The 20,063-nt window shown below is 31.0% G+C and overlaps 1 protein-coding gene across 1 annotated transcript; it reads right to left on the bottom strand.

Moving 5' to 3' along the window:
* Nucleotides 1-1,583: 1,583 nt before the first annotated feature.
* Nucleotides 1,584-18,934, bottom strand: spn-E (tudor domain containing 9 protein spindle E). Its single transcript, XM_075290528.1, has 18 exons — nt 18,611-18,934; nt 18,264-18,545; nt 17,825-17,974; nt 17,522-17,761; nt 17,347-17,463; nt 17,077-17,279; nt 16,857-17,011; nt 16,624-16,790; nt 16,224-16,554; nt 13,419-13,555; nt 9,002-9,603; nt 8,777-8,927; nt 8,488-8,706; nt 8,082-8,423; nt 6,514-7,083; nt 2,441-2,562; nt 2,072-2,290; nt 1,584-1,959 (listed from the first exon to the last, which is right to left on the bottom strand). The coding sequence occupies exons 1-18, from the start codon at nt 18,803-18,805 to the stop codon at nt 1,821-1,823; spliced, it is 4,341 nt and encodes a 1,446-aa protein (XP_075146643.1). The 5' UTR covers nt 18,806-18,934; the 3' UTR covers nt 1,584-1,820.
* Between the last annotated feature and the right edge of the window lie 1,129 nt (nt 18,935-20,063).

Below are 20,063 nucleotides of genomic sequence, written 5' to 3'. Positions count from 1 at the left end.
GAACAACGATATGCGTTTCTTTTCGATCGGACTTCAAATGACGATACAGCACAATAAATTGTATTTCGGGGGGTCGTAGGGTGCACGAAAAAAAAGTTTTGGTGTTCTGAAATTGTCTTCGAATATGCTACAAAACTGGGGGTGACCGCGTCAACTATTTTTTTCCTTTAGGCCGTGACCCTATCTAATGCGCATCCCAAAAAACAGAGGCCATTACTTTGCCAGCGGACTTATGAGTTTCTCCACGCTTCGGGGACGGTTCACCGGTCGCTGTCCACTCAGCCGACTGTCGATTGGACTCAGGAGTGTAGTGATGGAGCCATGTTTCATCCATTGTCACATATCGACGGAAAAACTCGAGTGTATTACGAGTTAACAGCTGCAAACACCGCTCAGAATCATCAACACGTTGTTGTTTTTGGTAAAATGTGAGCTCGCGCTGCACCCATTTTGCACAGAGCTTCCGCATATCCAAATATTGACGAATGATATGACCAACATGTTCCTTTGATATCTTTAAGGTCTCTCGATCAACTTCATTTTACGGTCATTCAAAATCATTTTGTGGATTTTCGTCGATAACCACCTCTTTCGGGCGTCCACTGCGTTCACCGTCCTCCGTGCTCATTTCACCACGCTTGAATTTTGCAAACCAATCAATTATTGTTGATTTCCCTGGGGCAGAGTCCGGAAACTCATTATCAACCCAAGTTTTTGCTTCCACCGTATTTTTCCCCTTCAGAAAACAGTATTTTATCAAAACACGAAATTCCTTTTCTTCCATTTTTTCACAATAACAAAAGATGCTTCACAAAAGACGCTCTATCTCACAAACTAATTGACTTACAGACGTCAAATTTTGACACGAATCATATGAAGGTTGGTACTATATAAAAATAATATGCATTTAATACTAGCGACGCCATCTATGTGTCAGACCGGGGACTTATCAGCCAACCTGTTAAGTTTTTGTAATCAAACTATGTTATTTCTGAGAAATTATATTGTTTTTGTGTGTTAAAATATATGTGTAAAACTATATTATGAATCCAAGTGTTTTTTTTTTTGTTTTCCTCGTCTTCGGATTCAGAGGATGTGTACAAAGTGGCATTGATAAGGACAATTATTTTTGAAAAAAAGCAGTCCTTTATCATTGCCTGAAGTATTGTAAGTGATTCTATTTTGAAGTGAGTGCTTTTAACTAATTGTATTTTTAATTTACATTTTCGTCTGTAAAAAGAAGCTTTTAAATATGTTCTTGAAAATTTTTTTTTTTTTTTGAAGCGGCACTGAGGAGCATCCCTTTCTTTGATCCGTTTCCCTAAATGCAAGTAATATTATATTTTCTTAAATGTATTTTCACCAACTTCTTGTTTCTTTTTGTTTACCTTTTTTCTGCTCAAAAATCACTACATACTTCGTTTTCGATAGCATGCTACCTATCGTGTTCAACTGCGAGTAGAAACAATTCGATAACGACTGCTAACGATTTTGACTCGATTTTGACTGCGGTGATTTGGCCCCTGTAACAACTGGATGTCGGGACATTTTGATTAATAGGAATGAAATATATCAAAATAAAATAATGTGAGAGTAACATAAAAATATGTTTTATTTTTATTTGTAGTAAGTATAAAAATTAATTTTCATTAAAAGTAGCTTTAGCCACCTTCTACTACATAGAATATGTAAGTGCTATCAAACCAGAACTTAGAAATTAATTCGATTAATGTAAAACTTAACAATGATTCTGCATAAAATAATGGTATTTTTCATATCAAATATGAATACGCAAGAGATTCAAATAATTATGAGCAAGTTTATGAATTAATTTGTTTATAACGTATCTGCTGTTCACGATCCCGATGTAACTGTGAAAGCAAATGTATACGTATTTGGACAACATTTTCCAAATATTGATTGCACAAACGACATGTTACTGGTTTCACAGTGCCATCCCTAAAATTTAAGAAAATATATATATATATATATAAAAAAAAACAATTTTAAACGAAATCTTCTACCAACAACTATGTATACATTTTAACAACTATATATAAAAATTACTTACAATTGTCTTAAATTATGCAATTCTTTACAGTGTAGTAGCAGAGCTTGGACTTCATCATATTGTTCATCATGCAATACCAAGGCGGGTAACATTGGAAAGATAGCACGATGACCCAATACTGCAACCATTTGTAATATTTCAGAAGCCTCATGGAATTGCCAAACATTGTCATTTTCATCACTATGTGTTTCGATATATTTTCGATTTTTACTTAAGAGTCTATGGATGAATAAAAATTTAGTAAGCATTTTTCTACAAATGGGAAATTAATAGTCTGTTCATGGAACTTTTGTCAAAAGGATACTTTAATTTCACTCCAATCGAGTAAACAATTCTGAAGCTCATGAACAGACAGTATTTGCATCTTACTTTATTATTAGCTGCTTGATTTTGGCTTGCAAATCACCGATTTGTTTGGCTGCTAGACTTGGTCTTTCTTCTCCAGGATCAGTCAATAGCATATAGTCCATACTATAACGAAGTTGATTTATCTACGAGTAAACAAACATTTTCACATTTCATCCGATCCGGTGGCAATTCGGTATTATTATATGTTTCCCAAAAACTATGCAAAAATTGTTTCATAGTGGCCTATAATTACATAAAGCCCACATATAAACCGATCCCCAGATTTGACTTCCGACACGGTTGCCACTCGATCCAAAAAAAAAAAATCTACCATATATTTTATTTTACCAAAAACTACCAAATAAAAACATCTTATTCTGCAGTTTTTGATTTCTATAGAAAATTTTGTCAAAATTTTATTTCGTTTTGCTTTGTTATTGTTGGTTTATTCTTCAATCATTATTGTTGTTTTTGATTTCACCTTAAAACCATGCATTGACTAAACTACAAGTGTAGTATAAAAAATGTTGTTAAAATCTTATTTCTATAGAAAATTTTGTCAAAATTTTACTTCTATAGAAAATTTTGTCAAAATTTTATTTCTATAGAAAATTTTGTTAAAATTTTATTTCTATAGAAAATTTTGTCAAAATTTTATTTCTATAGAAAATTTTGTCAAAATTTTATCTCTATCGAAAATTTTGTCAAAATTTTATTTCTATAGAAAATTTTGTCAACATTTTATTTCTATAAAAAATGTTGTCAAAATTTTATTTCTATAGAAAATTTTGTCAAAATTTTATTTCTATAGAAAATTTTATCAAAAGTTTATTTCTATAAAAAATTTTGTCAAATTTTTTTTCTATAGAAAATTTTGTCAAAATTTTTTGTTCTATAGAAAATTTTGTCAAAATTTTATTTCTATAGGAAATTTTATCAAAATTTTATTTCTATAGAAAATTTTGTCAAAATGTTATTTCTATAGAAAATTTTGTCAAAATTTTATTTCTATAGAAAATTTTGTCAAAATTTTATTTCAATAGAAAATTTTGTCAAAATTATATTTCTATAGAAAATTTTGTCAAAATTTTATTTCTATAGTAAACATTTTGACAAAATTTTATTTCTATAGCAAATTTTGTCAAAATTTTATTTCTATAGCAAATTTTGTCAAAATTTTAATTCTACCCAGCAAAAACTAGGTAACCACATCTCATTACAATTGACATTACCAGGAGTAAAGCTGTCATTACACGTTGCATTACATTGCGGCGAGTTATAATGACTAACTTGTAATGACAAAAATAAATACTTCTCGGTAATTTTCGAATTGTTATTCTCAAATTTTATGCAGTTGTAGTTAACGAATTAATAAAATATAATATGTAATGTAACGGTAATTCTGAAAATTTTTCCGTGTTTAATGACATTGTCATATTATGTTTTAAATAAATGCTTTCTTATACCTCATTCACATTACACTTCCAAAAAGCGCTTAAACTAAATTTCAAATGCCATTTGCCTTATAAAAAAGAGACTTAAAAACCACTTTTAGTAGATTTTGAACCTTATGTGAATTGGCTATTGGATATATTATAACGTAATTCACGAATCCAACTCCCTTAAATAACCTACATTTATTTCTATTTTAAGTGTGAAATTAATGTGCATCTTATTTAGATTATTTATTAGATTTTTTGTTTGTTTATACAATATTCGTTTCTATTCAAGTACTTCTCCTATTATAGCATCACTCGCCATATTTTGATCCATTGGTTGCCTGAGACAATAAGTGGCTATTTTGCAGGCTTTGGTGTATCTACGAATAAGTCATTACATATTAGGTGATTATATGCTTTAAATGCACTACTTATTTTATGGCCGAAAGTATGCCTGGGGAGAAGTACTTTCCTTCTAGGACATGCGTATGTAAATGTAATCCGAAGCGATGTCAATTAATAAGTGGTTATTAATTTTTAAATAGGCTTACCTACAAGATTACCGGGTAATGAGAGTTTTTGCTGGGTATAGCAAAAATTTTGTCAAAATTTTATTTCTATAAAAAATTTTGTTAAATTTTTATTTCTATAGAAAATTTTGTCAAAATTTTATTTCTATAAAAAATGTTGTCAAAATTTTATTTCTATAGAAAATTTTGTCAAAATTTTATTTCTATAGAAAATTTTGTCAAAATTTTATTTCTATAGAGTTTTGTGAAATTTTTATTTTTTTACAATATTTTATTTATATAGAAAATTTTTTACATTTTTTGTTTTGTTAAAATTTTAATCCTTCAGAATTTTTTGTCAACATTTTATTCCTAGAGAAAATTTTCTCAACATTTTATTCCTAGAGAAAATTTTGTCAAAAATTTATTTCTATAAAAAATTTTATCAAAAATTTATTTCTATAAAAAATTTTATCAAAAATTTATTTCTATAGAAAATTTTGTCACATTTTTATTTCTAAAGAACATTTTGTCAAAATTTTATTTCTATAGAACATTTTGTCAAAATTTTATTTCTATAGAAAATTTTGTCAAAATTTAATTTCTATAGAAAATTTTGTTAAAATTTTATTTCTACAGAAAATTTTGTTAAAATTTTATTTCTATAGAAAATTTTGTCTAAGTTTTATTTCCAAATTTCCAATTTTATAGCCAAAATTTTATTTCTATAGCAAAAATTTTGTCAAAATTTTATTTCTATAGCAAAAATTTTGCCAACATTTTATTTCTATAGCAAAAATTTTGTCAAAGTTTTATTTCTATAGCAAAAATTTTGTCAAAATTTTATATCTATAGAAAATGTTGTCAAAATTTTATTTCTATAGAAAAAATTTTGTCTAAGTTTTATTTCTATAGCAACAATTTTGTCAAAATTTTATTTCTATAGCAACAATTTTGCCAACATTTTATTGTTACAGCAAAAATATTGTCACATTTTTATTTCTATAGAAAATTTTGTCAAAATTTTTTTTCTATAGCAAAAATTTTACCAAAATTTTATTTCTATAGCAAAAATTTTGTCAAAATTTTATTTCTATAGCAAAATTTTGTCAAAATTTTATTTCTCAAGAAATTTTTTTCAAAATTTTATTTCTATAGAAAGTTTTGTGAAATTTTTATTTTTTTTTTTTTGCAATATTTTATTTATATAGAAAATTTAAAAATTTTTTTTTATAGAAAATTTGTTAAAATTTTAATCCTTCAGAAAATTTTGTGAAAATTTTAATCCTTCAGAAAATTTTGTAAAAATTTTACTCCTAGAGAAAATTTTCTCAACATTTTATTCCTAGAGAAAATTTTCTCAACATTTTATTCCTAGAGAAAATTTTGTCAAAATTTTATTTCTATAGACAATTTTATCAAAAATTTATTTCTATAGAAAATTTTGTCACATTTTTATTTCTATAGAAAATTTTGTTAAAATTTTAATCCTTCAGAAAATTTTGTAAAAATTTTACTCCTAGAGAAAATTTTCTCAACATTTTATTCCTAGAGAAAATTTTGTCAAAATTTTATTTCTATAGACAATTTTATCAAAAATTTATTTCTATAGAGAATTTTGTCAAAATTTTATTTCTATAGAAAATTTTGTCAAAATTTTATTCCTATAGAAAATTTTGTCAAAATTTTATTTATGTTACAAGCTTGTTTTTATTGTATTCGACCTTTAGTTTGTTTTTTTCAATTAAAATTATTGATAAAAACGAGCTCGATGTCAGTGTTTTTTATTTATTTATTATTCAATATTTAGTCTTTTCATTGAAAGACTACATCGGAATTTTTTTTTGAAAACAACAAAATATTACAACCACTGTTGAGTAGAACTTAAAGACTCGGAATTTGTTGGAATATTGTTGTTGTATGAAGAGACGAAATACTTTATTTCTATAGAAAATTTTGTCAAATTTTTATTTCTATAGAAAATTTTGTCAAAATTTTATTTCTATAGAACATTTTGTCAAAATGTTATTTTTATTGAAAAATGGTGAAGAACTACCCTACCCGATATGATGTCTTCAGGGTAAAATTTTGTACGAAAACAAATCACATAAAAATCAAAAAATAAAATTTTGCTGTCAAATCTTACCACTTCAATGTCTTCACTTTTTATTTCCACATCTAAGTTCAATACGACATCATGTTCCCCATACAAAGGTTTATATGTTTCCGGAGCATATCCCAGACCAGCCAATATGGCTACGTATTTTGTACAACTACTATTTCGTTTAATTTGCATTGTGGGACAAAATAGCATAGTCATCAAAGCTCCAAATCCATGTATATTTGGCATTAGTGTTGTTGATCGCGCCACTATGGTTTCACCGGTCTGTGTTTCAGTTATTCCCGCTGCAACTACCAAACGTTCATGTACATCCTGCGGATCAGTATCAATCATTACCGAATTTACAGATTCCCTTTCGATTTGAACACATTTCCATGTTCCCGCTCGAACAGCGGAAAATATTTTTGTCTCAAGCGGTGAGAAGGGGCCACGTAATTTTACAACTTTATTACAGATCTTCATCGGTGGAGGTTCTACATCCTTATCCATGGCTGGTTGTATATTACGTAAATATTCTTCATTTTGTCGCCGGTGGTCTTCATCAAGGAATCGGCTTGTCAGTGATTGTTTGCGATGACGTAATTCATGGTCCATCTAAAGCGATACGAAAATATACAAATATAAAACAAATGTTGGGAGATATCAAGAATATGTAAAAGCTTCTTATGGGATTCATATTTCCTACGAACAACGAGAATGTATCCAGTACACGGTTGCCACAAAAAATGATTTTCTACTGTTTGGTAGATTGGTGAAATTCTTGATGTTTTTGTAGATTTTGCAAAATATTCCTCTTCAAAAATTTTCAACAAAATTTTCTATAAAAGAAATTGGCAAAATTTTCTATAGAAATAAAATTTTGACAATGTTTTCTATAGAAATAAAATTTTTATATTGAAAAAATTTTTACAATGTTTTCTATGGAAATAAAATTTTGACAAAATTTTCTATAGAAATAAAATTTTGACAAAATTTTCCATAGAAATAAAATTTTGACAAAATTTTCCATAGAAATAAAATTTTGACAAAATTTTCCATAGAAAAAAAATTTGGCAAAATTTTCTATAGAAATAAAATGTTAGCAAAACTTTCTATAGAAATAAAATTTTGACAAATTTTTCTATAGAAATAAAATTTTGACAAAATTTTCCGTAGAAAAAAAATTGTGGCAAAATATCTATAGAAATAAAATTTTGGCAAAATTTTCTATAGAAATAAAATTGTGGAAAAATATCTACAGAAATAAAATTTTGGCAAAATTTTCTATAGAAATAAAAATAAAATCCAGTATCAATAAATCTGTAATAACAGCATCAAAGGACAAGCTGAAAGGGTGTGTGAAGAAAATATTGAATTTGAAATTTGCTCATTAGCCGAGACAGAAACCAATTCCTTAAATACGAATTTAATCTTTCAAATTTGAATTTTTACTATTTGGCTGACTATGCAAAAACTAGACTAGACCATAATTAGATTTTCGTCTAATTTTTTATATGAAACACACATTTGAGATTGTCTAAGGATAATATGGACAACTAACTATGATGGGAATATAATTTTTCAAAATTACTGCTTAATGATTTTATCCATACCTTTGATAAATAATTCTCGTCTGATTTTCTAGCCAATTGTTTGTCTACCAATATATCATTGAAGGTTGTAGTGCGTACATTAATAATCACATTTGCCACGGCTTCGACAACAGAAAATATTTCGATTTCCACCACACCTGCATTGGCACATTCTTGTAGAAGATCATTAGCTTCTTCTGACCATTTTCCATTTGGTGAACGTACCGAAGATGGTTCAATCATAGCTAAACGACACTGAAATACTCGTGGAGGTATTTCATTTAGTGACGCTATCCTAGGCCAAAAGGCTCTAAGGTCCTCAAACCTTACAAAAGCAGTACTTCCATCATCAATAAAGAGAACCTAAAATTTAAGAAAAACAATTATCTTGTAATTGTTGTGAACCCTTTTTTAGTTTTTTTCTTACCTTAAATTGTAAAGATGCAGACGTTGAAACTTTTAGAATTTTAGCTCGATGATAACGGTCATTAAAAGGAGCACATAAAATCATTCCTTTGGATACAGCAGCCGGAGTTGGAAATCGGGCAGCATCCAATTCTTTAGAATCGTTTATAGCTTCGAGAATTTCATTTAAACGATCTTTTTCCGGCAAAGGTAAGAAGAAAAATTTACTGCAGTGGTCAATCTAGAAAAAATTATGATAAAAATTAAAATAACGGGACATTTTTGCTACTTAATAGAAATTCACCACTTACATGTGTAATACGTCCTTTTAACTTTTTGTGAAAGACCGAGGGAAGAACAATTAAATCAACATGTTTAATTTCATTTTTTGCCGGTTGCCAGGTACCATCTACCATGGAACCATAACCTCTATCCTCTGCATATTTAACAGCCATACGAGGACTATAATAGAATAGAAAAAAATACATAAACATAGAAGAATTCTTAGAAAAACCCAGACCCTCTTCCATACTCACTCCATGACATTTATATAGGTAGGTACCCGTGACATTCGCATACGCACGGCTTTATAAACTTCAGGTCGTACTCTGCCTGGTACCATAACACGTTTGCTACTTTCATCGTAATCATCTTCAAATTCATTTTTAAAGGTAACAAATACCTTCTCAGAACCCGATTGAAATCTCACTTCCATATCCTGGGGTTTAATACCGACATCACGGAAAATATGTTTAATATGTTGTGTATACAATTGACCAATGTGTTTGGTATTGAAATTCGTAAAATATACAGTACTGCATGGATCATTGCCACAGATGGCATGGTAGACGCCACGTTCACGATCTGTTTCATTAAGGGAACTTCGGGTAAAATAATTTGGATAGAACGCCCCAGCAATTACAATTTTAAGAATGATGGTTTTTTCACGATCAATCCAATGGACACGTTGATAGGAATTTTGCACTTTAAAATTGTAGCTATTCAAACGTTCTTTAAGTTCTTGAATCAGTAGATGCATTTCTTTAATCGAACGTAGATTAATATAGTAACGATTGGCCCAGGCAGATTGAGCCTCATCATCACGTAGGTTATTTTGTTCACACATAGAAGACCAGATCTAAAAACAAAAAAATTGTTTTAAAAAAAAAAATGCTAAGACGATCTCTTCTCCAAAAAGCCTCATTCATGTGTTCACCAACTAATTGTAAAATGTTTCACTTACTACCGGTAAACAGCTGAGAAATATGCAAATTACAAAAAAATACGTTTTTTAATATTTGTCCCTACTTGGGGGATTTTCCATACGAATTCAATAAAATTTCATACCCCCTATTAAAAAATTAATTTATTTTTGTGATTGATTTTTATTTCAATAAAAAAATTTGTTGAGTCAACTAAATTTTTAATTGAATATTTTTTAAAACTCAATTAAAACTTTAATTATAAAAATTTTCGTGATTTTTTTTTTTCTGTGTAAGGAACCACAAACTTGCAAACTGAGAGGAAAACACCACAGCTTTCACACAAAGCAAAGAAAATTAGATTGATATCTTTATTCGTTCAAAAGTTGCAGAATTATTTCCAAACAAAAACGATTTGGAACAACTGTGCGCCGTTGGCAAAAATTGCCGCCATCTGCCGCCGACCAAAAGAAATGCCTTCATGACATTTCGTAATCTTAATTTTTTTTTTTTTAACGAGTCAAGCCTTTTGACGTTAGCCAAAATCGGTTAATCGTTTTTTACGAACTTTAACGACGAAATCGTATTGGAAGGGAATGTAATGCAGCGCCCTTTATGCTAAAAATGTTCAAAGGACAATAGTTGAATTTTTCGGATGCCGTAGATTAATGAACTGTCGAAATAATTGCCTTCATTTGTGTATGTACCAGAGACCAATGAAAATTCGAAACAAACCAACTCCGAAAAGTGAAGGTACACACAAAAAAAATTTCTGATTCAATCACGAAATTGATCCAATTCATTTTTTAATTGAAATGTCTTCAATCACAGTAATGATAGTATCAATTAAAAAATTAATTTTTGTGTTGATTTTTGCTTCAATTAAAAAATTTGTTGAACCAATTAAATTTTTAATTGAATATTTGTTAAGACTCAATTAAGACTTTAATTGGAAAAATTTTCGTGAATTTTTTTCTGTGTAGTCGCATCGGCTGAACAAGTGATTTACATTCCACGATTCGCATATTGTAGTACGCTTTCGCCAACATAACGTGCGAACTAACATTTCTCTCAGTAAAATTGGTCATACACCGTTCATTGAATTCTCTTGATTTCGCCCCAATCAATCGTCATCTATTCATGTCTAAATTTAAAATAGTAACTAGGTTGGCTCATATATTGGTCGTATAGGGGGGTTATCGCCGCCACGGAGACCTATGTATAAGGCAGCTATGTATAAGGCAGGTTTTAAAAGTGGGAGCATTTCATGGGACAAGTCACTAAGCCACACACAAATTTTTTTCCGATTCAATCACGAAATAAATTGATCCAATAAGTTTTTTAATTGAAATGTCTTCAACCTCAGAAATGATAGTATCAATTAAAAAATTAATCGAAAGTCAATTAAAAATTAATAGATCCAATTAAAAACAAGCCGTAAGTTCGGCCAGGCCCAATCTTATGTACCCTCCACCATGGATTGCGTAGAAACTTCTACGAAAGACTGTCATCCACAATCGAATTACTTGGCTTGTGGTATCACATACTATCACCACGTACCAAATTTCGAGCAGATCGGATGAATTTTTCTTCCCCAAAAGGCACCGGAGGTCAAATCTGAGGATCGGTTTATATGGGAACTATATACAATTATGGACTAATAGGAACCAATTCCTGCATGGTTGTTGGATACCATATAATAATATCACGTACCAAATTTCAACCGAATGGGAAGAATTTTGCTCTTCCAACGGGCTGTGGAGGTCAAATCTGGGGATCGGTTTATATGGGGCCTATATATAATTATGGACCGATACCGACTAAATTTTGCATGGGAGTTGGAGGCCATATATTAACACCACGTACCAAATTTCAACTGAATCAGATGAATTTTGGTCTTCCAAGAGGCTCCGGAGGTCAAATCTGGTGATCGGTTTATATGGGGGCTATATATAATTATGGACTTATGTGGACCAATTTTTGCATGGATGTTAGAGGCCATTAACTAACACCAAGTACCAAATTTCAGCCGGATCGGATGAAATTTGCTTCTCTTAGAGGCCTCGCAAGCCAAATCGGGGATCGGTTTATATGGGGGCTATATATAATTATGGACCGATGTGAACCAATTTTTGCATGGTTGTTAGAGACCATATACTAACACCATGTACCAAATTTCAGCCGGATCGGATGAAATTTGCTTCTCTTAGAGGCCTCGCAAGCCAAATCGGGGGATCGGTTTATATGGGGGCTATATATAATTATGGACCGATGTGGACCAATTTTTGCATGGTTGTTAGAGACCATATACTAACACTATGTACCAAATTTCAGCCGGATCGGATGAAATTTGCTTCTCTTAGAGGCCTCGCAAGCCAAATTTGGGGGTCCGTTTATATGGGGGCTATACGTAAAAGTGGACCGATATGGCCCATTTTCAATACCATCCGACCTACATCAATAACAACTACTTGTGTCAAGTTTCAAGTCGATAGCTTGTTTCGTTCGGAAGTTAGCGTGATTTCAACAGACGGACGGACGGACGGACATGCTCAGATCGACTCAGAATTTCACCACGACCCAGAATATATATACTTTATGGGGTCTTAGAGCAATATTTCGATGTGTTACAAACGGAATGACAAAGTTAATATACCCCCCATCCTATGGTGGAAGGTATAAAAATAATCGATACTATTAATTATTGTCTCAATTAAATGTTGGATCAATTAAATTTTTAATTGAATATTTTTTAAAACTCAATTAAGATTTTAATTGGAAAAATTTTCGTGAAATTTTTTTCTGTGCACTTTTCAAAAATATTTGTTATTTTTTGTAGACTAATTACTTACTTTTTTCTGTGCACTTTTCAAAAATGTTTGTTATTTTTTGTAGACTAAGTACTTATCGAACCTCACTCGTGCATATAAATAATTTTGCTATCCATTTCTTCATCGCTCTACACAAAAAAAAATTGTCTTCAATCACGAAATTAATTGATCCAATTAATTTTTAATTGAAATTTCTTCAGTCACAGAAATGATAGTATCAATTAAAAAATTAATTGAGTCAATTAAAAAATTAATTGAGTCAATTAAAAAATTAATTGATACAATTAATTTTTGTGATTGATTTTTTGTATCAATTAAAAAATTTTTTGAATCAATTAAATTATTAATTGAATATTTTTTAAAACTCAGTTAAGAATTTAATTTGATATTTTTTTTTCACAAAAGATTTTAATTTGAAAAAATTTCGTGAAATTTTTTTTGTGCACTTTTCAAAAATGTTTGTCATTTTTTTGTAGACTAAGTACTTATAGAAACATTTTTTCTGTGCACTTTTCAAAAATGTTTGTTAATGTTTTTGTAGACTAAGTACTTATCGAACTTCTCTCGTGCATATAAATAATTTTGCTATAATTAAATTCCATTTTTTCATCGCTCTACACACAAAAATATATTTTTTGTCTTCAATCACGAAATTAATTGAACCAATTAATTTTTAATTGAAATCTCTTCAGTCACAGTATCAATTAAAAAATAGTATCAATTAAAAAACTAATTGATCCAATTAAAAAATTAGTTGATACAATTAATTTTTGTGATTGATTTTTTGTATCAATTAAAAACTTTTTGAATCAATTAAATTAATAATTGAATATTTTTTAAAACTCAATTAAGAATTTAATTGGAAAAAATTTCGTGACATTTTTTTCTGTGTCTATAGGAAATCTATAAAGGAAACTTACCTTATAAGCATTTAACATAGCGAACAAATCTGAGCCAGAGCCATCAGCCCATACTAGCTTCTTCAAATATGCCTCACAATCGCTATGGGGATTATTTCCTTGAAATTTGAAAATTGATCGAACACTTAAACCGGCAGCTAAAACAAAAGAATAACGAGATCATTGTTGAAATTAGTGAAATGAATCGCAGAATATAAGTAAAAACAAGTAAGGAAAGTCTAAAGTCGGGCGGGGCGATATATATGTATTAAAAGTTTAGGAAAATTAAGTCATTTGTACAACTTTTCGACTAAATAGTGGCGATTTTACAAGGAAAATTTTGGTATTTTGACTGTTTTTGTCGAAATCAGAAAAACATATATATGAGAGCTATATCTAAATCTGAACCGATTTCAACCAAATTTGGCACGCATAGCTACAATGCTAATTCTACTCCTTGTGCAAAATTAGAAAATAATATTTCCATATATTTCTGTATACATTCTTAATCTTGTCAATATGATCATAACCACGTCTATTTACCCGGTGGGTTGGAAATTTGCTCGTGTGGTGCCGGTTCCGAAAAAGGGTAACTCTTATGAATGTGAAAACCTTCGTCCTATAAGTATACTTCCTGCTCTTTCTAAAGTTATGGAGCAGATACTTAAGTATCAGATAGTGGGGTATATCACATCTAGGAATTTATTGAATAGTAATCAGTATGCATATAGGAGGGGTTATAGTACGACGGCTGTGCTTTTGTGTTTGACTGAACATGTGAGATGTAGTCTTAATCGAAGGGAGAACTGTGCTATGGTGTCGCTTGACCTGTCTAAGGCTTTTGATCGTCTAAATCATGCATTATTAAGCTTAGGGCGAACTATGGATTTTCAGGAGTTGCGTGTAGACTGATTCTGTCATACTTGCATGGAAGATCGCAGTTCGTGGAGTTGAATGGGCGGAGTTCGGGTACTGCATTCTTGAGTTGTGGAGTTCCCCAAGGTTCTGTACTTGGACCGCTCCTGTTTATCATGTTCCTGAATGATTTTGTTGGATGCTTGGAACCTAATTTTGTTAGAGTATATATGTATGCGGATGACATTCAAATTGTATTTACAGGTGGGATGGAAAGTCCGGATAGTTTGGAGAGGCGCATGAATTCTGCTCTTGATATTGTTTATTCCTGGATGGTTGATAATAGTTTGGTTATTAATGCAGGTAAGACGACGGCGATTATGTTTCAGGCGGGGTATCGCAATGTGACCTATCCGCAGATCAGAATGTGTGGTGAGGTTATTCAGTTTGTTCAGACGGTCAAATGCTTGGGTATTACAATTGATGCGAATTTGGATTTTGGACAACATATATCTTCCCTCTCAGCAAGAGTGAGAAATCCGCAGATAATTATACCACGAATAAATTGTTCCCTTTTTGAGAGGGGGTTTATTGTTACTACTGCTAGGGTTTGGAACAATCTTCCTGTAGCAGTAAGGGATTTTGGGCTTCCTGAGAATCAATTTAGGAACTTGCTACTGACTAGTTTGAATTAATATATTTAATGTTGGCTGTTATTTACCAATGGTAGGTGTTAGTTTACTTTTATTAATATTAGTTTTCTATGTGACTTTGGCCAAAGTGAGGATGGTGGAGTGGTAGGGTAATTTAAGTATTAATGATTAGTATTGATAACTTTACAATTACTATTAATGTATTACTATTTTTAAGAACAATACGATTTATTGGCCACGAAGGCTTACTGTATTGTTAAATAAATGAAATGAAATGAAATTGGCCTCTGTGGTCATATGAGTGTAAATCGGGCGAAAGCTATATATGGGAGCTATATCTTAATCTGAACCGATTCTTCAACCAAATTTTGTATAGACAGTTGGAATGTTAATTCTACTTCCTTTGCAAAATTTCAAGTAAATTGGAGTAAAAGATTGGCCGCTGTGGTCATATGAGCGTAAATCGGGCGAACGATATTTATGGGAGCTATATCTAAATCTGAACCGATTTCAATAAAATTTGGCACACTTGACTATAGTACTAATATAAGTCCATATCGGGCAAAAGATATATATGGGTTCTATTCTGAGCCAAAACACATACTTGTGCCAAATTTGAAGTCGATTGGACTAAAACTGCGACCTAGACTTTGATTACAAAAATGTGTCCACGGACAGACGGACATCGCTATATCGACTCACGAGCCCACCCTGAGCATTTTTGCCAAAGACACCATGTGTCTATCTCGTCTCCTTCTGGGTGTTGCAAACATATGCACTAACTTATAATACCCTGTTCCCCAGTGTGGCGCAGGTTATAAAGAATTTATCCACAGAGTCATGGATTAACATCTAAAGGTCGGTATTAAGAGCACATTATCGTGCAAAAATAGTCGTTTTCATGTTTAGTTTTCTTTAAAAATAAAATTTTTTCAAACTATTTTAGATTTTAGCGGCTAATCTCGAACTTAATACCTACCTTAAATATTTTTCAGAATTAATGACTAAAGAACTAAATTAATTTGCCGAAATTGCAAATTGTCTTCATAAGTGGTTATTTGGCTAAGCTTTACATTTGATTATTATACCCAAAAAATCTGTTAAATTAGCAAAAAGTCTGCTAAATAATTATTGAAAGCAATCACTGCAAAATTTGCTATTTTATCTACGAATTATCATACGCTAGCAGACAGCGACCATTTTCTTATTATTTAGCAATTTCTCAATGAGTGTATTATACTCACCTATCACAATGGACTGAATAGTCTCAGTAAGCCTGACAATAAATCGAGCTGCCACTTTAACCTGTTGTACTCACCTATAATAACAGCTTCATCCAAAATACTAAATATATGTCCTAATACTATCAGACGAGTTAAACGTATATCCAATGGTAGAGAAGCCATAACACGTCCCATAAATGTAATATCACCATCCTGCACTGAATATGTACCATTTATGGTAGTATACATTGCTCCCAATTCTTTCAAAGTCAGAATTGTATTATGAATATCACTAAGATTTGGGGGACTTAAGGCTAAACCTAGAATATCGGGTGGTGGTCCCATATCCAAAAGTTTAGCTCTCAAAACCACATTTTCCAAAGGACAACGTAACATCTCGGGTATGCTAAATTCGTTCATGTTATTCTGTTAAAACAAAAAAAAAACAAGAAGTTTTACATAAAAAATTAAAAACCAAATTTTTAAAATACCAACCTCATAGAAATAACGAGGAACCAACCGATAAACCCGGCCATTCATAACACGACCAGCACGTCCTGATCTTTGTTTACAATTAGCTTTCGATGCCCAATGCAATTGAAGAGATGAAAAATTTGATGCTGAATCCGTAACCATGGACTTGCTAAGACAAAAATCAATTACTGTAAAATAATGAATAAATTTATATTATAAATTCCCTATTCCCTTTATGGTGTTTCAATATCTACCATATTTGACATCAGGTACTGTAATAGAACTTTCTGCAATATTTGTGGCCAATATTACTTTACGATAACCCAATGGAGCTTGATGGAATATTTTTATTTGCTCATCTGGTGATATAAGTGAATGTAAACGTATGGGACTTAATTTCATTGTATTGCTAAAAAAAAAGATTAAAATAAAAAATTATAATAGTTATAATAATAATTAAAATTGCAAACTTACTCATCCGTTTCATTTATTTCTTCCAATTTCTTACACATTTTATCAATTTCATTGATACCTGGTAAAAATATTAATATGGAAGTCTTGGTGGAAGCATTGGGTGTCTCATGTTTTTCAATGTTATCGATAACATATATCAATTTTAGGGCAAGGCCATACATTTCATTTGAAATTCCTGGTTCTGTATAATCTATTTGGATATTCTGAGGAGATACAAATGTATTAGTTTCCAAGAAAAAAAAACAAACGCTATGGCTTCATTCACCCTACCTGATTGTTAATTCGCCACAATTCACACAAATAAAATTCTCGTACTTTGTACAAACGTCTCGTATCGGCCTTCATAATGGGTGCTGGTTCACGTCTAATTTTAAAATAATTTGAAAACTAAAAACACAAGAGATTTATCCAATATTCTTCTTCGAAAATATTATTTAAAATCTACCTCAAATGTATTAATTGTGGCCGACATTAAAATAACTTTCACATGCTTGGAATTGGTGGTCAATAAACGTCTGACAACTATCAAGAGAAAATCCATATCCTGATCTCTTTCATGTACTTCATCCAAAATTATATGGGTGAATGATCCAAGTGATTTCTCTCGTATCAATTTTTGCAATAGAACTCCAGTTGTGCAATATAGAAGTCGGGTATCTTCACTTAAATTAGCATGAAGGCCAACCTATTAAAATTAATTGTAAATAGAAAAAAAGCTTTGCAATGTTATTAAAAAGATACCACTTACTTGATAGCCAACTAGACTTCCTTCTTGCCATTTACGTTCCTGACATACACGTCGTGCTATTGATATAGCGGCAATACGCCTAGGTTGTGTGCAAACAATTTTGCAATATTCACGACGGCTATAAGCATCGTCTAGGATATATTGAGGAACCTGGGAAACAAATATTTTTATTAGTGTTTGTTCAATATTCCTTTCTTTTCAATAAAATATGAATTTTAGTATTCGTTTAAGTTCTAAAATTAATCTGATGAGCAAAATTTTCCTCCTTCTCAGATTGACAAGGTTTGGGAATCGCTGATCTATATATGCAATGTATTTTGTAACATTGTTTATATAGAACCATAAAAGAACTACACACTTGATACAGCAGATACAGCTCTTTTTGTTTGGGCTTTTATCGAAACCCCCTTAAAAATACCAACAAAAACTAAATACTTGCCTGTGTGGTTTTACCGCAGCCGGTGTCACCTTCCAATACCACTACTGGATTTGTACGTATCATTTCAACAATTTCATCACGTTTATCAAATATTGGCAAAGATTCATTACGATTCATATCAAATGTGTAGCGATCATAGATTCCATCGTCCAATCGTTTAGCACGAGGATTCTCATCATCATCCTCACTAGAAAGATGTTCCAAATCGTCCATGCATGATGAAGCAACTGTGCTACGAGCCTCATCGTAGCGACTTTTACTAGCTTCATCATATAGGTCCAACTTAAGAAAAACCACAAAGCAATTAATACACAATTTATCCTCTTTTACAATTACAAACCACCTACCTCATCCATTCTTAGGCGTTCCATTTCAATTAAATTTCTGGCATATGACGTACCCATATATTCGCGCCTCATCATATTTGAAGATTCTTTTGGAGCTCCTGCTGTTGCATTTACCGATCCTGAAACACATCCCAGTGGAACAGTTTTCTTTTCAAAATCTTTTGAAAAGTCAAAGAAATCATTAATTTCATCCATATTTTTTCTTTCTCGTTTGCAACACGGTTAATATTTATCATAAGTTGATCTGGAATCCAGTAAATTCACGCGTTTAATTCATGAAATTGAAGCATTCCTTGATACTCTTCCTGTTAATATGCCGTTAGCTTACAGTGTTCTCTAATACAGTGTTGCCAACGCGAGAATCAATTTATGATAACAATAAAAACAAACAAGGTAGTGACATATCTACATTTACAAGATTTCAGCAAGCATTGCGTGAATTTAATTAAATCAAATTTATTAAAATCAAATCAACTTCCTGCGCGTGAAATTATTGCTGGTTTTTAGACAAACGAATAATAAAAAAATGATGTACCCCGCCAACATTTTTTGAAATTGGGGGCGCATCTGAGTATCACCACTACGTCGAAAACAGTCGTATACGATATCCAAAACTCCTCGGAAAAGCGCCATCACTATTGAGAAGTTGTACCCGCCAAGTTACTACAAAAAAGTATCGCATGAGTGCAATTATTAGGTGCCCTTTTGGGTACATTTAGAAGGACGCCAATAAGAGCCACTTTAAACAATTAGAAAATGTGCATTTTAAGATAGTTGTAAAAGAATCATTGTGGTCAAGTAAAACATGATTGTTTAGGTGTATATTAATTTGGTTAAACATTTATAAATTCTCATAAATATAACATTTATACGACTATCTCATCACATTTAACACCTAACACATCACATTTATATGTATGCATTAATAAAAGATTGATGTTGAGTTACAAGTTGCAAGTTACATGTTGTAGCGTCTATCAGCCCATGGAGGCAGCGTGCCTCCTAAAAATTACATTTATACGACTATCACATCACATTTAACATATTTTTATGCATTAATAAAAGATATTTAACATATTTTTATGCATTAATAAAAGATTGATGTTGAGTTACAAGTTGCACGTTACATGTTGTAGCGTCTATCAGCCACTGCTTTTATTCCCAATGGAGGCAGCGTATCTGGAAAAATATTTGAAAAACTATCACTTTATTCCATTTGGAAAGTAAAAAATTATTCACCAATATACCTATCACAATTTTAAACGAAATAACTATGTTTTCAGCACTTCATTGTCATTTTTATTTAAATAAATTATAAGAAGCTAGTTGTGCTTGGTGTTTCACAAAATATAAAATGGCTCTTGTAACAATAGTGATGGCAAAATACTTTCATGCGAATAGTGATGGCAAAATACTATCACAGTTGGCGATTGTTGCAGTGTCACTTACGAGT

Source organism: Haematobia irritans, chromosome 1 (assembly GCF_050003625.1).
Source record: "Haematobia irritans isolate KBUSLIRL chromosome 1, ASM5000362v1, whole genome shotgun sequence".
Classification (NCBI taxonomy): Eukaryota; Metazoa; Arthropoda; class Insecta; order Diptera; family Muscidae; genus Haematobia; species Haematobia irritans.
The sequence above is the reverse complement of the archived record's forward strand: the minus strand, read 5'-3'. Positions and strand labels throughout refer to the sequence as shown.

Bases quoted from the DNA above. Each gene is read 5' to 3' on its own strand.
- spn-E (XM_075290528.1), bottom strand. From the start codon at position 18,805: ATGGATGAAATTAATGATTTCTTTGACTTTTCAAAAGATTTTGAAAAG. The intron at 16,791-16,856 runs GTAGATATTGAA...ATTATTTTACAG, and splicing joins AGTACCTGATGTCAAATATG to TAATTGATTTTTGTCTTAGC. The intron at 8,928-9,001 runs GTGAGTATGGAA...ATTCTATTATAG, and splicing joins ACCTATATAAATGTCATGGA to TCCTCGTATGGCTGTTAAAT.